We start from the raw sequence: 15,309 nt of genomic DNA on the forward strand, positions 1-15,309 counted from the left end.
TGCGCTATTCTCCAACAATGGAAGGAAACTGAGTGTTAGGGCAAACATCCCTTCAGCAATAAGTAAAAATCCCTATACTTATAGGGAAGGTGTATCTTGTTGGATTCTAATTTGAGCAACAAATTCTTGCGGTTATTTGCTTTAGATCCGTTCGGCATAGTTTTGGAAAAATGTCAATCTCATTTATTAGGAATGTGGAAATATAGCTATGATGCGATAATAGTCCTGCAGAATTGGCTATTTAGAGTTCAGGAAAAATAACTGTAACGAGTAAGGCCATTCGCTATTTTGACGAAGAATGGTTGAGCAACGAATTACTCATTTTAACCAAAGTAACTGGAACTTGAATCCGTTCCTTTTATTGAGGAACGAGTAACGAACGCCCCAGGCATTTATCGTTGCAGCCCTTTTAAATGCCAACAGGCTTTATGTTTGAGAAAAATGACCAAGAAGAAACATCAGATTTACTAATGACGAAGATCATTCGTTCAGGTTAGAGTAGAACATCTGGAGGGTCAATGTAAATGCTATTTCTTTTAGTCGTCATTCCAACAGCTAACACTGATTGGTTTAAAAAGGCACGTACTATCGTGGTTAATAATATGGTGTTTTCTTAGAAGTCGCTCCAGGAAGCGACAACAACCTTTCGAATCAGAAAACATGGATCTGGTTCAATGTTAGTATTCAAATATGGATCATGATAATATTAGTGAACTGACTTCTAATTTCCGATATGAATGTACATACCTTCAAAGCACGAGGCATTTCAAACACAAGACAGTGAGTGGTGCTCTTGAAAGAAATTGGTTTGCCGAAATCTCAGGACAGGACTAAAAGAATGAATGACGAAGAGGCGACATTATCTCCCCCGTTTCAGCCTCGTTCAGCCAGTGTTTGGCCAATTCGGCCCTTTTGTGCAGAGGAACCCAAACAATAAGTAGTAACCACATTTTACCCTTTCGCACCAATTTTTGAACGGAAAATAGTGTTATGGAGCTCGATCCATGTCAAACATCGTGTAAAAAAGTAGTCATATTTTTCCAAAATGCTCACAAGCCAATTCTTGTGTAAGGGCCAAAAGGCTCGTGTGATTCGAGTCGTTCGTTTATGAATCGTTTACAGCTTATACCTTGATGTAATCATGGAACAAATGCGTTCTAATGAAGCCGTGTTATACTGAGTTAAGGGACCCAGCCTTTTGCTTCCGATTGAATGTCATGAAAAATGAGCTTAAACAAAATTAAGAGCAGGGGAGTGTCTTTTTTTGGCAAGAGTGTAATCATGAGAAGCGTCATTGGACGTTCCATGAACAATGAAGTCCTTGTGGCACCTACATCTGATCTGCAATGAAGGTTGAAGTATCCTCAAAGTAAGTGTTGGTTGGATGGCGTTTCTGTTAGCGGTGTCTTTTGTAGGTTCTTGCATTTGAAAGTTCTTCTATACTTATAATAGAACATAATACCCTCGAGGCCATTATTCAGAGGCCGAAATCTTAACCAAACATTGCTCATCCACTATAACCCTTTCCCATTTTCGTATGTTTCTCCTTGTCACTTGTACTTCTTTTTGAACTGAAATGAACATTTCGTGGGATTGGATTGCCCAAACTTGAAAACCTTCTTTTCTCCACACCTTTTAGCTGGATGAATCGATCGTCCAAATGAAATATCGATTCTTTTGAGGACGAATTTTCAATTAGTGACAGATTCGAAGCAACATTGATGATTGCGTTTTTTTTTCTCGCTTCTTCTTTTCTAATCTGAAGCGTTCAACCCTATTAAAAAGGTTGGTCCAATGGGTTTCCAATCAATTTTCAAGTTGAAAGCAACTTCCAATGAAATTTTCTTTCCAGTCTCAAATGTTGAAAGTTGCTTATCCTTAACTTGAAAGCCGTATCGGTTTGAATTGGAAACTTCCCGTCAGATACATTGCTATAACTTTCGACATGAAACCTCCATGGGATTTGTTATAGGTAGGTATACGTGTATAGTACGTAGATATTTTAAACTGGTACGAGACTCTCAATTCAAATTAACTCATTCAAGTCAATAGCAGGCTTGATTCATGTGGTTCCATATGGAATTGCCGGTTGGTCAAAACGACTGGGATCCTTGTTTTTATCGTCCAAGCAAATGATCAGTGCACAACCAACTTAGCCCATAAGTGTCAATAAAGGCCAGTCTGTGATTCAACATCGTAAAAGCGCCATGTATTGCATTACATGTATTGTGATGGGAATATCCCACGACAACGTTGACAAAGGTACTGAGCCACAATTTCGACGGACACAACAAGTAATTTTGAGTAAAGAGCGAGAAGAGAAGAGTACCATTGTACGCCTACATAATAGTCATCTCTGTCTCGTTTTGAAGTGGAGAAACTAGATCTTGTTCTTGTTCTCGTTCTCGTTCTTCTTCGTTTTCGTTCTGTTCTTGGAAGGAGGCAATCCATCCATCTATGATCCGTTGTCCGTGGATGGTCGATCCATCACACGAATGCTCCCATTTTGATGATGGTCTCTCGCTTCTCGGGTTCACTCGTGAGCGGAAGGTGTTCCACACTCTTGTCCTCGACCATTACGGACACGGCTACCGTGGCTGGTGTGCCAATCGCTCCATTGTTGACTAATTCATCATTGTTATTGAATCCGTCCCCAGTGGACGATGTCAAGGACCCTTTGGGCAGGAGTCCGACCACCTTGCCCACCCATCGGAAGCCATCCGACCACCAGTGTCCAATGGCAGCGAACTCTTTGGCAAAGTTCTCGTTCAGGAATCCGTAAATGACCGGATTGGCGCACGCACTCGACATGCCCAACACGTGACAAACGGCGTAAATAAGACAAAACGTCTCGTCCGACAGATCCGAAAACACATCGATCGTGTCGGTCACAGCATTCAGGATGTTCAATGGCAACCAACAAATACAGAAGATGGCCCCGATCCAGCACAAGAGCTTGATGGTGCGCTTCAGACGGATAATGTTCCTCTCGCGTCGCTCGTCGTTCCGTTTGAGGACCGAGTTGCGCCGGGAACCATCGTGCTTCATACTGTTCGCCTGGCGTTGGCGAACCCGTTGCTCCAACCGGAGTCGCAGGGTCCGACAGATCTGGTAGTAGGCTATACATAACGTGATCATGGGCAACATGAACTGGAAGAGCAGCACAAAGCAGGAGTAGGCGGTCCGTCCTGACTCGGGTAAGTTCTCTTTGCAGGTCTGGAGGTCGCTCAGCCGGGTCATGATGATCTCCTTGAGAAGGCATGTGGGACTGATGTCCTCCTCATTGATGGGCGGGCCAGTCTCGGAGCGGTTGTCGAAATGGCAAACCTCGGTGTCGTTCACGAACAATCCGGCGGTCCAGCCGGTCCAATTTTCCAAAGTCTTCCATATGGCCAATGGACTGGAAAGAGAACAGAGAACAAAGGATTGGATTTGTGGACAAGATAGTGTGGCCCTTTTTTTGATCTTTTGTTAGGAAGAGGACATGTTCTGGACGGTGCCATTTGCCACCGACGCAATCCTCGTTTGTCTAGAGAGACCAAAAGGGCGAAACTTCGGTTTGGGGACTGATGAAATAACGCGCTTTGATGTTTTATTTTCAAGGGACTTCAGACTTCAAAGCCTTTTTTTCAGCAGCCCGAAAAGAACGAGATGACGGAAAGAGGCTCTAATTCCTGATCACCTCTGCGAACACTTCAAATGAACAAAAACGGGATTTGGAACAATCAACGCTCAATAGCTCTTGAGGGGCCACTCTCTATTGGCCTTTGCCTGATCGCTTTGGATCTGTCGCTTCTCTTCATCCAACTACTACATTTCCAAGCAGACTTTGTGCCATTTTGACCTGTGGGCACGGCAACCACTCAAATATTTTGATAACTCGGCGACAAAATGCTAGGTTTGCCGTTTTCACTCAACTTAAGCAATTCAGTAAGTGAACAAATACCGCTAAGGTGGTCGTGTCATGTATCCTACAAAGAATCTTTTAGGATATTTTGTGAATTAAGATGAAAGTCAACCAAAAACTGTAGGTTTTCCTTGCAAGATAATATAATAATGATAATCATCTTTATTGCAACTCTTGGTCATATCATGGCGTAAAGATAACTATAAAATAAAATATGATGTATAAAAATTATACAAAAGTTGTCGATGAAACAAGAAAAATGTCAAGAAGGTAAAGGCAATAAAAGATTGACTAGAGAGTGATATCACAATGAGTATGACTAGAATTGGTTCAATGCACATGAAAAAAGGGAAGGGGGGAATCATAGACAGTACAAACCGAGTTAGGTAAAGGTAAATGATAAAATTCTTGGTTATTGCAGAGTAGAGGATAATATACTTTCCTACATGGAGTTAACCTCAAACGTCAGTGTATTGGACGAAAACTGGACCCAAGGTTGTTATTGTAATTAGTCAAAGCTTGTAAGTGTACAATAGAAGCTACAAAGTGGAATTCGTAGTTCGATTTCTTTTGTATGGCCCACGGGAAACAAGGTTGTTGTAAGAGGCTCTCAAGAGCCCCTCGACATATCTGTCGCTCGCTTCAACTCTATAACAAGATATTGGAAACTTTATAGTAAGGTGAGTACACAACGCAATCGATGTCCTCTTCCTGCATTTCCGACACTTCAATGGCCGCAATTAAACGGTACAAAGTAATCCGATTCGAATACTGCCAAGTATGTTCCATCGAGTTTTTGGGACCCAAGCTACTTTTGAATGGCGCAAACCAGATAAATCTAAATTTGTTATCCCCACGCCATCTCTGGTCAAACTTTGCTCAACAGAAAGACTGGCCAAAGTGAATTAGGTCGATTCTTTTTCAACGCACAACTATTTGCCAAGAAAAGAGTTTCATTATTCGTTTAGGGGACCTTGCAAAATTTTGTTGTGCTATAAGTGAAGTTCTATTGACCGAATGTTTCAATTCTGAACAAATACTTCGGAATCGATTTCTTAATCCCTTTAGAAAACACAGATGTTTTATTCACATTTGGCTATGTCGTGGATTTGTACTCATAAAAACAAAGAATAAGCATTTTTTCACCATAGACCATTTATTACGCACTTTCATTCATTTTTTTGCTTTGAATTAGGCAAACTGACACCCTTCTTTCCGAAGTCCTCGCAGCAATTTAAAAGGCGCTTTGCATAGCATACACTGGACTTCGGAAAGCATCTAATAAACAGGAAAAAAACCAGGAATCCTGCTTGACATGTCAAGATCTTCTTGAGGCCTCGTGCGCCAAAAGAGTTCCTTCATGAAGCTCATCTGTTTGTGCGAGTCCTTCTCCGTAGTTCCTCGCTCACGGAAGAAAAAAAATCCAATTACTCTTTTTGCCATCCCCCATTCTGTGGGAACACTGCGCTTCTGGATGACTCCCCAAGAGCATCATATTGGAACAAGGCTCTTTTCTGAGGTTTGGCCATGGAGAACACAGAGGTTAAATCCAAATGATCCGTCGCTTTTAGACATTCATTCCAAATCAGCATTCTCAATGCATCATCATAGCTGATAATCGTTTCATTGATTGCGATAAAAGCATGCCCACGTACCAAGTACGTACCTGCATACGATAGGACCTCGAATAGTGTGAGAGCGAGAGAGAGAGTGCAACATGTAATAAGTTGGCGAGTTTGCCAAGAGGAATGTGCCAAGAACACAGACGTGTAAATTGGACGTTCGAACGATTAGCACCCAACCGTTTTCCAAGTAGTGGGAATCAAGCAATGAAGCTCAGATCAGAGGACCTGGAAATACATCCTGAGCTTTTATCGAGCTCAAATGCATCCACGGGGCTTTGATACCTATATTACGCACAAACACGCACATTTCCAAGGTGATCCAATATCGGAATGAAGAATGTCCATTAAGTCAATAACTTTGTCATTGCTCAACTCTCATCATTCTGATTGTGAGGCGTAATACTCGCTTCAAGGCTATATACGAGTATTTTTCGTTTGTTGTAATATCTGTTCATGAAATCATTTTTGGGAACGAAAACTAATTCCGATTGGAGTATGACATTGCTTACGGTTATTCATGTATTTGGGCCCAGAGCCTCAAATTGTAAAAGACGAGTAACAAAAGTTGATTTAAAAAGGAATCGAACGAAGTGCAGAGTAAGCGCATCAATCTCTACAACTATGACGGCTAAGGTACTCAGGCTATTAAAAAATACGAATCTTTTAACGATCGAAGAAACATTTGAAATTGATACGAATTATTGCGAACAAAGAAATATTTTCCTTAAACTAGTACACTACAAGACGATACCTCGTGTCGGCGGTATTAAAACTTTACCAACAACTAGGGCTAGCGTCTTGAAACTGTTTTTCCTTAAGGAATATCGATCTAGATTTTTTTCTTGATTCTGCAGTCATAAGACCAAACAAGCCAAGAAATCAAAGTACAACACAGTTTAGCTAACAGAAACACCACCAAGCTATAATCTTTTTCTCCGTGGTGTCTCCACTGAATGTTGGAAAGTTTGGTCTATGTGCCCCATTATTCTTTGTCGTTGTTCTTTCGTTTGGATCTAACTTGGAAAAGAGGCTTCCCGTAGGAAAGTGCCCCTGGGGAATCTCACTGTCACAACAATAAAACGAAGGGGCATGGTCCTGAAAGCGCTTGGGCTCGTCCTTGAAATAAAAACGCCAATCCTTCAGATTAATGAAGATGCTTGACAACCTCTGATGCGATCTTTTATCACGGTAAAGCGCTGAAATGAACAGATTTCTCGGCCTCACGTGGTCCAACAGAAGTAGTAGTCAGTGACTCCCTAGCATTTTCTCTATTCCCTTTTGGTTTCGATGGATTGTTTGTCATGTTGGGAATGTCTTTTCATAACGAATCTAATATGCTTTTCACGATATAAGAGTGAAAAATGTTTCCATTTGTTCCGATCTCTCTTTGTCTCTCTCGCTATCCGTTATTGAAGCAAATACTGTGGAGCGAAAGGTTTTATATGGACATGAGGACAAGGTGATACTTGATATTCCTTTTGAAGGCAAAGTTGTACAGTTCATTCTTTTGCGTTTGACAAAACTAAAATGACGGCTAAATGGGCGAGAAAAATCCTCAAGTGGTCGGGTTAGAAAAAAGTATTTCTCCCTGATTGGAAATGTGTAACACTTATAAAATAAAAGCGCAGTCGTTAATGTAATTAACAAGCGAGCAAGTATTGGAAGCTTAATGTGGAATCAATATGAATTTCCAAGGAAATGACATATGCCTAGAATACCTGCAAGTTCTATTGAATTGATTTCAATTTCGGAGGCGATATCAAAACCATAGTTTCCCTGCATTCAGACTGGCAAGATTTTTCAAGACATGAAGAAAGTCGGAGGCAAACAATAGAGGTCGAAAATGTAACAAACGCTGTTTGTTTTCCTTTTGGTTGCCTAACAACCAAAACTTTAATCCAAGCTCAATTTTTCCAACATCCGACTTGGTTATTTTGTCCATCATGAAAAGTACAAGCGCGATCAAAGGGTCAGGCTTGGTTGATCATGTACTCCTAAGGGTTTGCATTTCAGGGCTTCTGCAACATTCAAGACTTCTCACTGATTAAATGAATCCCAATTCTAGCAGACATTACATTGACACGAAACAAATTGTCTGGTTACATCAGACTCTTTGATGCGTTCAAGATAGGCCTTTTGTCGTCACCAAGGTCAGTTGAAACTCAATGAAAGGACCCTTCTGTTTCCTCGAAGGCTGACATATTATTTGGTTTTATCTTCAATCTTGTGCGGCACCCTGATTTTGGCTATTTTGTGGAGAGAGAATTCAGACAAACATCACGGCCAACTAGCACTGCGAACCAATTGAATTTTCAACTATCGAGTGAGTAGTTTTATGACTGTCTTCTGGCTCAATATCTGAGTGCTACTTACTCCAATAAGCCGGCAAATTGAAGTAAATGACAAATTCAGCCAATGCTCCATACAAGTTGTTTGTGTTGTTTGTCAAATACTCTCTCTCTCTCTCTCTCTCTGGAAACTTGATTCAACCGTCAAGTCGAATTCGGGAGTAGATCAGACATTAGATCAATATAGATAAGTTATAGATATTATTTTCAACCTTGAACTGCTGGGGATTCCATTTTCTAATGGTTTTAATCGCGAAATTATTGAGTTTTTCGTACCTGCTTTCTTTAAAGTGTGTATTCCTCGTTTTTCCCCATTTTTATAAATCACACATGGTTGTTCTTATTCTTTTATCACCGCTCAGTTGCCTCTCAACAAGTCAAGTTCGAAAGCATTTCCATTGAATCAGATATCTTTGCGTATTCTGAAATGTTTAAAACTCATTCATTTTTCAGCCACGAGTGAACTTAGAGCTTACAATTAGGCGTTCCTTTGATATTTTTTGAGTTAAAAATCAGTTAAATTTTTTATATTAATTTCATAATAATGTTTATTGACTAACGCACTCTAGCACGCTCGAGGGAGCATGAAGAGTATGGCCAACATAAGTAGTGGGGAAGAAAATGTTTAAATATAGTGTATGATCAATTTCTCATGAAAAGATCATGAGAAATTGTATTTTACTGTTCGTCAATTTCCAAGCCTTATTGGGTTTTTATCTTGTCTCTAGGTTAAGGAACCCCCCAAAATAATCCGAAATGACCTCCCCAGAGAATGGCCTTTTTGACAATGGATTCCCGACTCAAGCTTGTTTTGAGTTGGAGGCCTTGTTAAAGTATGGTTTCGCTTCGATAGGAACTCCTCAAGCTTATATGATTACGAGCGCAACAATAACGCAAACTTTTTTGCACCAAAAAGGACATGTAGGTTTCACTTGGATCTTTTCCGACCCTAAAGTTTTCAAAACACTTGGCAGTTTTACTGCTCTGCCTCAAGTTGGCCCAAATCCAATCCCTTTGATAGTTTTTTTTGCTGATCTTTATCAAACAGCTCCAATAAGGTTTTAAAGATGCTGCATTTATGTGAGTATTTGGTATAACTGGCCTTGCTTGTTGGCAATGTACAAGTACGAAACCGGAGTTCCAGAAGCCCTCAAAATTCCAACAACCAGTAGGAAAAAATGTGTGGACACACCTAAACCGTTCAGGCTTCTTGATGCCTTTTCTTCGATTGACGTATTTAGAAGTGAATTCATTCCAAAGTTCCCTTGATGGACAGCCAGGTCCTTTGTAAGAAAAGAGGTGAAATGGGGTACCTTCACACTACAAAGGGGACCTTTTGAGATCGCCATCTTTCACACTCCAAATCCAAATCCAAACCTTAAAAGCCCATCAGTTCAACGTTTCTTTGAGGGAGGTATCAGATTGGGGGTGTGAATGAAATTTGGTATTGCCCTCACAGAACACAATTAGATCGATTTTTTTTCATTTTAAGGGTCGGAGAAGGAAAAACAATTGGTTTGAAGGGGGGTATAGCACTTTTCAGAGCACCCTTCATACGTATTTCATCTTCAAATAAAAATAATTCCGATTGTTATGTGGGTCACATTGCGCTGGATCAAATTGCTTTAAAAATATATATCTAGTATCAATGCGCAGTAACAATAACAATGTTATATTCATCCGCTCAATTTTGAACCACTGGAAAATTGAGGGGGGGGGTAGGGTGAGGAATTAACATTTTGAAAGAGAGAAAACGCTTTGGGTAATCCGTGAAATGAATTGGGTCGCAGATAGTTACTTTCACCCAATTCAATTATTAGCTTGATCGAATAAGTGGATCGAAAATTATGTCTTCTCAAAGCAACAATACCTTATAAGATGTGGTGAGCTTTGAAGGGGCATAAGTTTTGACACGGTGATCAATTGAGGTGAAAATTGAAAAGTAAAGTCGTAGCGGTTCCAACATGTGAATTGTCGACCTTTGTATTCTCTTCCCCATTCCAGTTGTTCATGACTTGGTCTTAGTATGTACTCTGACCGACCAAAATTGAAAAGGCATTGTAGTAATACTGAACTTTCAAGTGGATTTTCATATTGGCGCCAAAAGCGAAAGTGTGAGGAACTTACTTTCCTAGGAGGGCTCCCTCGTCCTCTTCTCCTAATGGACCTTTTTCACTGGTTTCAAGTTTACTTTGGCGTATCAATGGCACTCAAAAAGTATTGAAAGTGCACTCACTCAATTCCATGGGAGGGTGTTCATTTTGTGCACTATCGGATCAGTTTCTTGAGCTGCTGTCGCAAATCGAGGAAATGACGTCATTTGGCAAGTTCATAGATCAGCTAGAAACCCAGATTGCGCCCTTTGGGACCTTTAACTCGTCAGCATAACTTGAAGGTTCCATGACGTCATGTGCACCTGGATGATCCACAAAAATACTTGACACGATTGATGTGATTATACCGACTGGTTATTATTGGGGGTGGTTATTGTCTGAAGGTTGAGCCTAGCCCGGACAGTAAAGCCGGTTATCACACAGTTCATTTTGTTCCCATAATCAGTGTCGTGTCTATTTCAGGATTATTCACCCGAAGAATCGAACCAAGGACCTTCATTTACTAGCAAACTCTCATTTACTCGTCCTCTTCCCCATGTAATTTCACGGCAATGGTCAATGAACCAACATTATTATAAGTATTGGTGACTTTTAAAAGGAAACCGTCAGTGCCATTCATTCTGTTAATGCAAGCACTTCTTTGGAGATTTTTACAATAGTGCAATTCTGATCACCCAAGTAGAGACCATTCTTCTGAAGAACTGAATTACTAAACCGATAGCTTACTCGAGAGTAAAACTAACGCAATATATAACACGAGTAAATGCTTAGAATTTGGTGGAAAAGGGATGCTGACCTCTAAGCTATTCATATCAAGTGGAAGCACCCGCCAATACTGTTTTCTAGCTTAGTCAATGCCTTCAAATAACGAGGCCTAATGAAAACCAAAATGATGCCCTCCATAAGTTCCAGGCAGAATTTTAAGAGGTGCAGTCTTAGTTTGGCACTTAATTGTGCGCATTGCAAACTATTATACAATCTTGGGTGATTTGTGGTGTACTTGAATGTCTCCTTTTTCCCCGGAAAATCAAATTTGGCTTAGCAATCAGAAACTCTGCTAATCATGAGATGATGGAGCTTACTCTGGTAATTTCCAAGCTTTCCTTCACATGTTGCTACATGTTAAATAGAGACTTGAATGAAGAACAATATCTCTCACGCAACACAAAAACAAAATTGAAACTTCATCAACGTCTTTAACTCAGTTGCATTTTCACAGCATTCACTTTCCAATCGGTGTTCTGATTTATCCTTCATACAGTTTGCAACGCCACCCTTTTTGGAATACTAACACTCTGAGCGTCGCCTCTCCTCTCTCATCAATACATTCACATAACAGACAAGGGTTTCCGAATACGGACCTATCTCATATTAAAGCTAATAAACGACACTCATCCAAATGCCCTAAATGCCTCTCATTCTCCCATTGAGAGCGAAGGAGGTTAGCTGAAAGCATTCATTGTTTGTTTGTGGGTGGAAGCTGTCCTGAAAGAGAAATTCGATCGAACCCGAATATCTCACCTCGCCATGATCGCTGCTGTGGTCCAGATCAATGGAATGGATGCCACCACCTTGCCCATATCCTCGGGACTCTCTTGTTCTGATCCCACTATAAGCCGACGTCGATCCAGAGCAATGGCGGTGATTGAGATGGTGGACACGAAAACCGATGTGGCCTGAAGCAAACCAATCAGACGGCAAGCAACCTGCAAAGCAAGCGCAAGAGACCATGGATGGAAGGGATGCTTCCGACTCGACCAAACCATTCCCGATCCCAGGATGGACTCGATTTTCAGAGTACCGCTATTTCTGCTTAAGAATATATAAGAATACCCGAACTTTTTACCACAGGGATAATGTAGGAGAGGTATTTGGGATGCAAATAGGTAATATAAACAACACATTATTTTGCTGGAACTAGCCCAAATGGAAAACAACTGGAAAATTTTACACTCGGTGCTCTTTTTCGATCGAGAGTACAACTGAGGAAATGACTGCATGCGTAGTATGAGATGATGAAGGGCACCGTGAAAGGACCAAATGAGATCTAGAAAACATTGTTAGTTGGACCGTTGGATCCGAAAGACCATGGAAGCTTTGAATAGCGGTCCCATTATCCTGACAGATTACACGAACAAACTACAAAGAAGTTTAAGATCAACGTCTGGTTCAATTCCCGTCAAATAAAACCTGGGACAGTTTAACCTGATCAAATCTGGTGGAGACTCGGACTAGAGTTTCACGGCTTTCTCCCGTCTTTGTGGTCAATCTTCAAGTTGGCGTCAGTTGAGATGGAGCCATACATTCGTCCAGTCTAAATTACACTATCGTATGGCCAAGAGAAGGTAGGTTACTCTCGTTTCTTAAGGTTAACCTTTAGATCAAGATCGGACACCAATGGCCAAGGAGAAAATTGCCAATTTCAGAGACTTTCTCCCAAGAGAGTAAAGTGGTGGTGGGTTGGTCAGTAGATCGAGAACAATGGCGTAGATCAATTCAGTCAAGGCTGGATTCTTGACTGAGCATTACTTTTTATGCCTCCTTCCCAAGTCCAGTTCGACGCTCATCTCTTGTTGTGAGGAGCGTAATCCTATGCTTTGTCTCTGAATTATCGTCGAGGTCAAAGACACAAGTTGTTCATACTCAGAGGATACCCGCAGAATCATGAGNAATCTGGTGGAGACTCGGACTAGAGTTTCACGGCTTTCTCCCGTCTTTGTGGTCAATCTTCAAGTTGGCGTCAGTTGAGATGGAGCCATACATTCATCCAGTCTAAATTACACTATCGTATGGCCAAGAGAAGGTAGGTCACTCTCGTTTCTTAAGGTTAACCTTTAGATCAAGATCGGACACCAATGGCCAAGGAGAAAATTGCCAATTTCAGAGACTTTCTCTCAAGAGAGTAAAGTGGTGGTGGGTTGGTCAGTAGATCGGGAACAATGGCGTAGATCAATTCAGTCAAGGCTGGATTCTCGACTGACCATTACCTTTTATGCTTCCTTCCAAAGTCCAGTTCGACGCTCATCTCTTGTTGTGAGGAGCGTAATCCTATGCTTTGTCTCTGAATTATCGTCGAGGTCAAAGACACAAGTTGTTCATTCTCAGAGGATACCCGAAGAATCATGAGTTACACGTAGTCTTTGAGGACTCGAGAAAGGCTTCTATTGGCAGGATAATAAGCTGGTTCATTTTATCGGGTCCATTCATGGTGTTTTTGGTCAGAACATGAACCACTGGAATGTGGACAGGGATGCTAGCGTCGAGAATTTACATTTCGAAAGCGAGTAATCACGTGAATCGCGTTTTCCGCTATTGAGACGAACCTCAGTTAGTTTCAATGACGAATTTCAATTTTCAGATCGATCGAACGACTGGATGGAAAGTTATACCACCTCAAAGCACAGTAGATAACAAGGTACAGAATGAATAGACTAGCCTCCTTCTGGTAATTGATTACCCCAAAAGGTCTATTTAGAATTATGTAGTGAGCTTGGCATTCGATTAAGTCAAAAATTAAAAGACGAATTTGTATCAACCTAGGATCAGTCCCACAATTCGTTGGATCGCTCCCAAAATGCCCATTCTCTACGCTTAAATCCCCATCCATATTCCAGTGGTTCGTGAACAGGCATTGCTTATTTCATCTCCATGTTTATGTACCATCCAACAATATCTTTTCCCTGAAGCAACACTGAATTTGATACTCCCAAATTGCCCAAGTTCCTACAAGGGACGGCGGGAATAGATCAAGCCTTCATTCAACGTTTCATTCATGATCAGCCTTTCTTTGATCTCCAGGAAAACTCACCTCAATGTTACCGAACTGCCACGTGAGGAAGAGAATCTCGATGAGGGTGAGGGGCATAGTGATAAGACAAAGCATGAGATCCGAAATGGCCAGATTGACCACGAAAACATTGCGAGCAGTCCTCATGGTGGGATTTCGAGCCACCACGTAGATCACCATCAGATTGCCAATGGAGCCCACACATATCATGAACGCATACAACAGTATCATAATCTGCCGCCAGGGGGACGAAATGCGCGACTGGAATATGAAAAGGGATGAAATTGAGCCTGTGGCTTTTTGAAAGATTGAATGCATTCTAAAAATCAGGTGAAGTCGTTGTAGGTAGAATACAAGCAACTTTGCCTCCGAATTGCCGAACTTTGCCGAGGAGCATTATGAACTGCAGAAAGTATGGTGGGAGTCTTGAACTATTTCAATATAAAACTTTTTGGATTGCGAACAAAGTGGAAAAGAATCTTCATTAGTAGTTGTAGCGAGTAAAGGGTTCCGAGGAAGAGTTAATTTTTGATGTTCAAACTCATCAAAAGGGAATTGACATGACTTAGGCGAACATATACATAGGTATATTGCATCCTTTTCTCGCGAAAAGACTAATCTTTGGTTCGTTAGAACGAACCATCCTCCCACACAGAACATTTCAAGCGTGCTAACTATTTCCTATTGGTTCCAAATCAAAGCCACCAAACTTTTGGACACAGAAAAGTTGCTTGATCAAAAAGAGTTGTTGAAGCTCACAGAATACATTAAACTCAGATGTCGTCAAAAGGCTAGCAGTGAAATGGGTTGAGTTCTTGGTTGAGTGGGTAGAAAAATACTCATTGAAGTTCTAGTTGCCAAGTAGGCTCAAACATTCAAAATATCGAATGGAATATGTCTGTTGCGTTCGAACGGAATATTAATTCCGTGATGCGGTTGATTAACATTTCTACAAATGTCAGGTGGTTTTCAGCTGTTTTGTTCATTTTACGCTCTTTTTTCTTATCTACGTCGAGACACTTTAAATCCAAACTCTACTTGCTCGACATTATTTTGCATTTTGGTGTACGGTAAGAGCAAGAAAAAAGAGTCGCACAAATCAATCACAATCGTCCACAATATTAGATCAAATCTAAATCAAAGTTTCGACGGCGTTTATTTGTCGACTGCTTGGTAATCACAATTTGAAAGGCAGAGTTTTCACAAAATGGGGTCATCAACTGAGTTAAGTGGGCGGACCATTCAAATTGGACGGGCAAAAATGGGCGTTCAATAAATGTACATTAAATTTGAATTTGAAGCCAATTGGTCCATACAAAGGCATTGACAAAAGTGAATAAGGTTGATTGCTACTCTTTTGGTCACGCTTAAGGCACAAGGGCGAATAAAACCAACTATCTTTATACGATATATATAGTTTTTAGTTCCCAACACGCTATTCAATTATAAGCCTTTTAATTAGGTGATTACGAAATAACAGGCTCAAAACTTCATTAATTGATTCCCGGTCACCCCAGGTCTTCCAATG

At 40.9% G+C, this 15,309-nt stretch overlaps 1 protein-coding gene across 1 annotated transcript in view; it reads right to left on the reverse strand.

The window, feature by feature from the left end:
• Positions 1-2,187: 2,187 nt before the first annotated feature.
• LOC131887059 (neuropeptide F receptor-like) overlaps positions 2,188-15,309 on the reverse strand; it is a 35,389-nt gene continuing 22,267 nt past the window's right edge. Inside the window, exons 3-5 of the mRNA XM_059235553.1 lie at positions 13,803-14,042; positions 11,516-11,700; positions 2,188-3,400 (exon numbers count right to left, since the gene is read on the reverse strand). Of these exons, the coding sequence (XP_059091536.1) occupies positions 2,488-3,400; positions 11,516-11,700; positions 13,803-14,042 (1,338 nt within the window). The 3' untranslated portion in view covers positions 2,188-2,487. The remainder of the gene's footprint in view (positions 3,401-11,515; positions 11,701-13,802; positions 14,043-15,309) is intronic.

The sequence above is a fragment of the Tigriopus californicus genome, chromosome 9 (genome assembly GCF_007210705.1).
Source record: "Tigriopus californicus strain San Diego chromosome 9, Tcal_SD_v2.1, whole genome shotgun sequence".
NCBI classification, from domain to species: Eukaryota; Metazoa; Arthropoda; class Copepoda; order Harpacticoida; family Harpacticidae; genus Tigriopus; species Tigriopus californicus.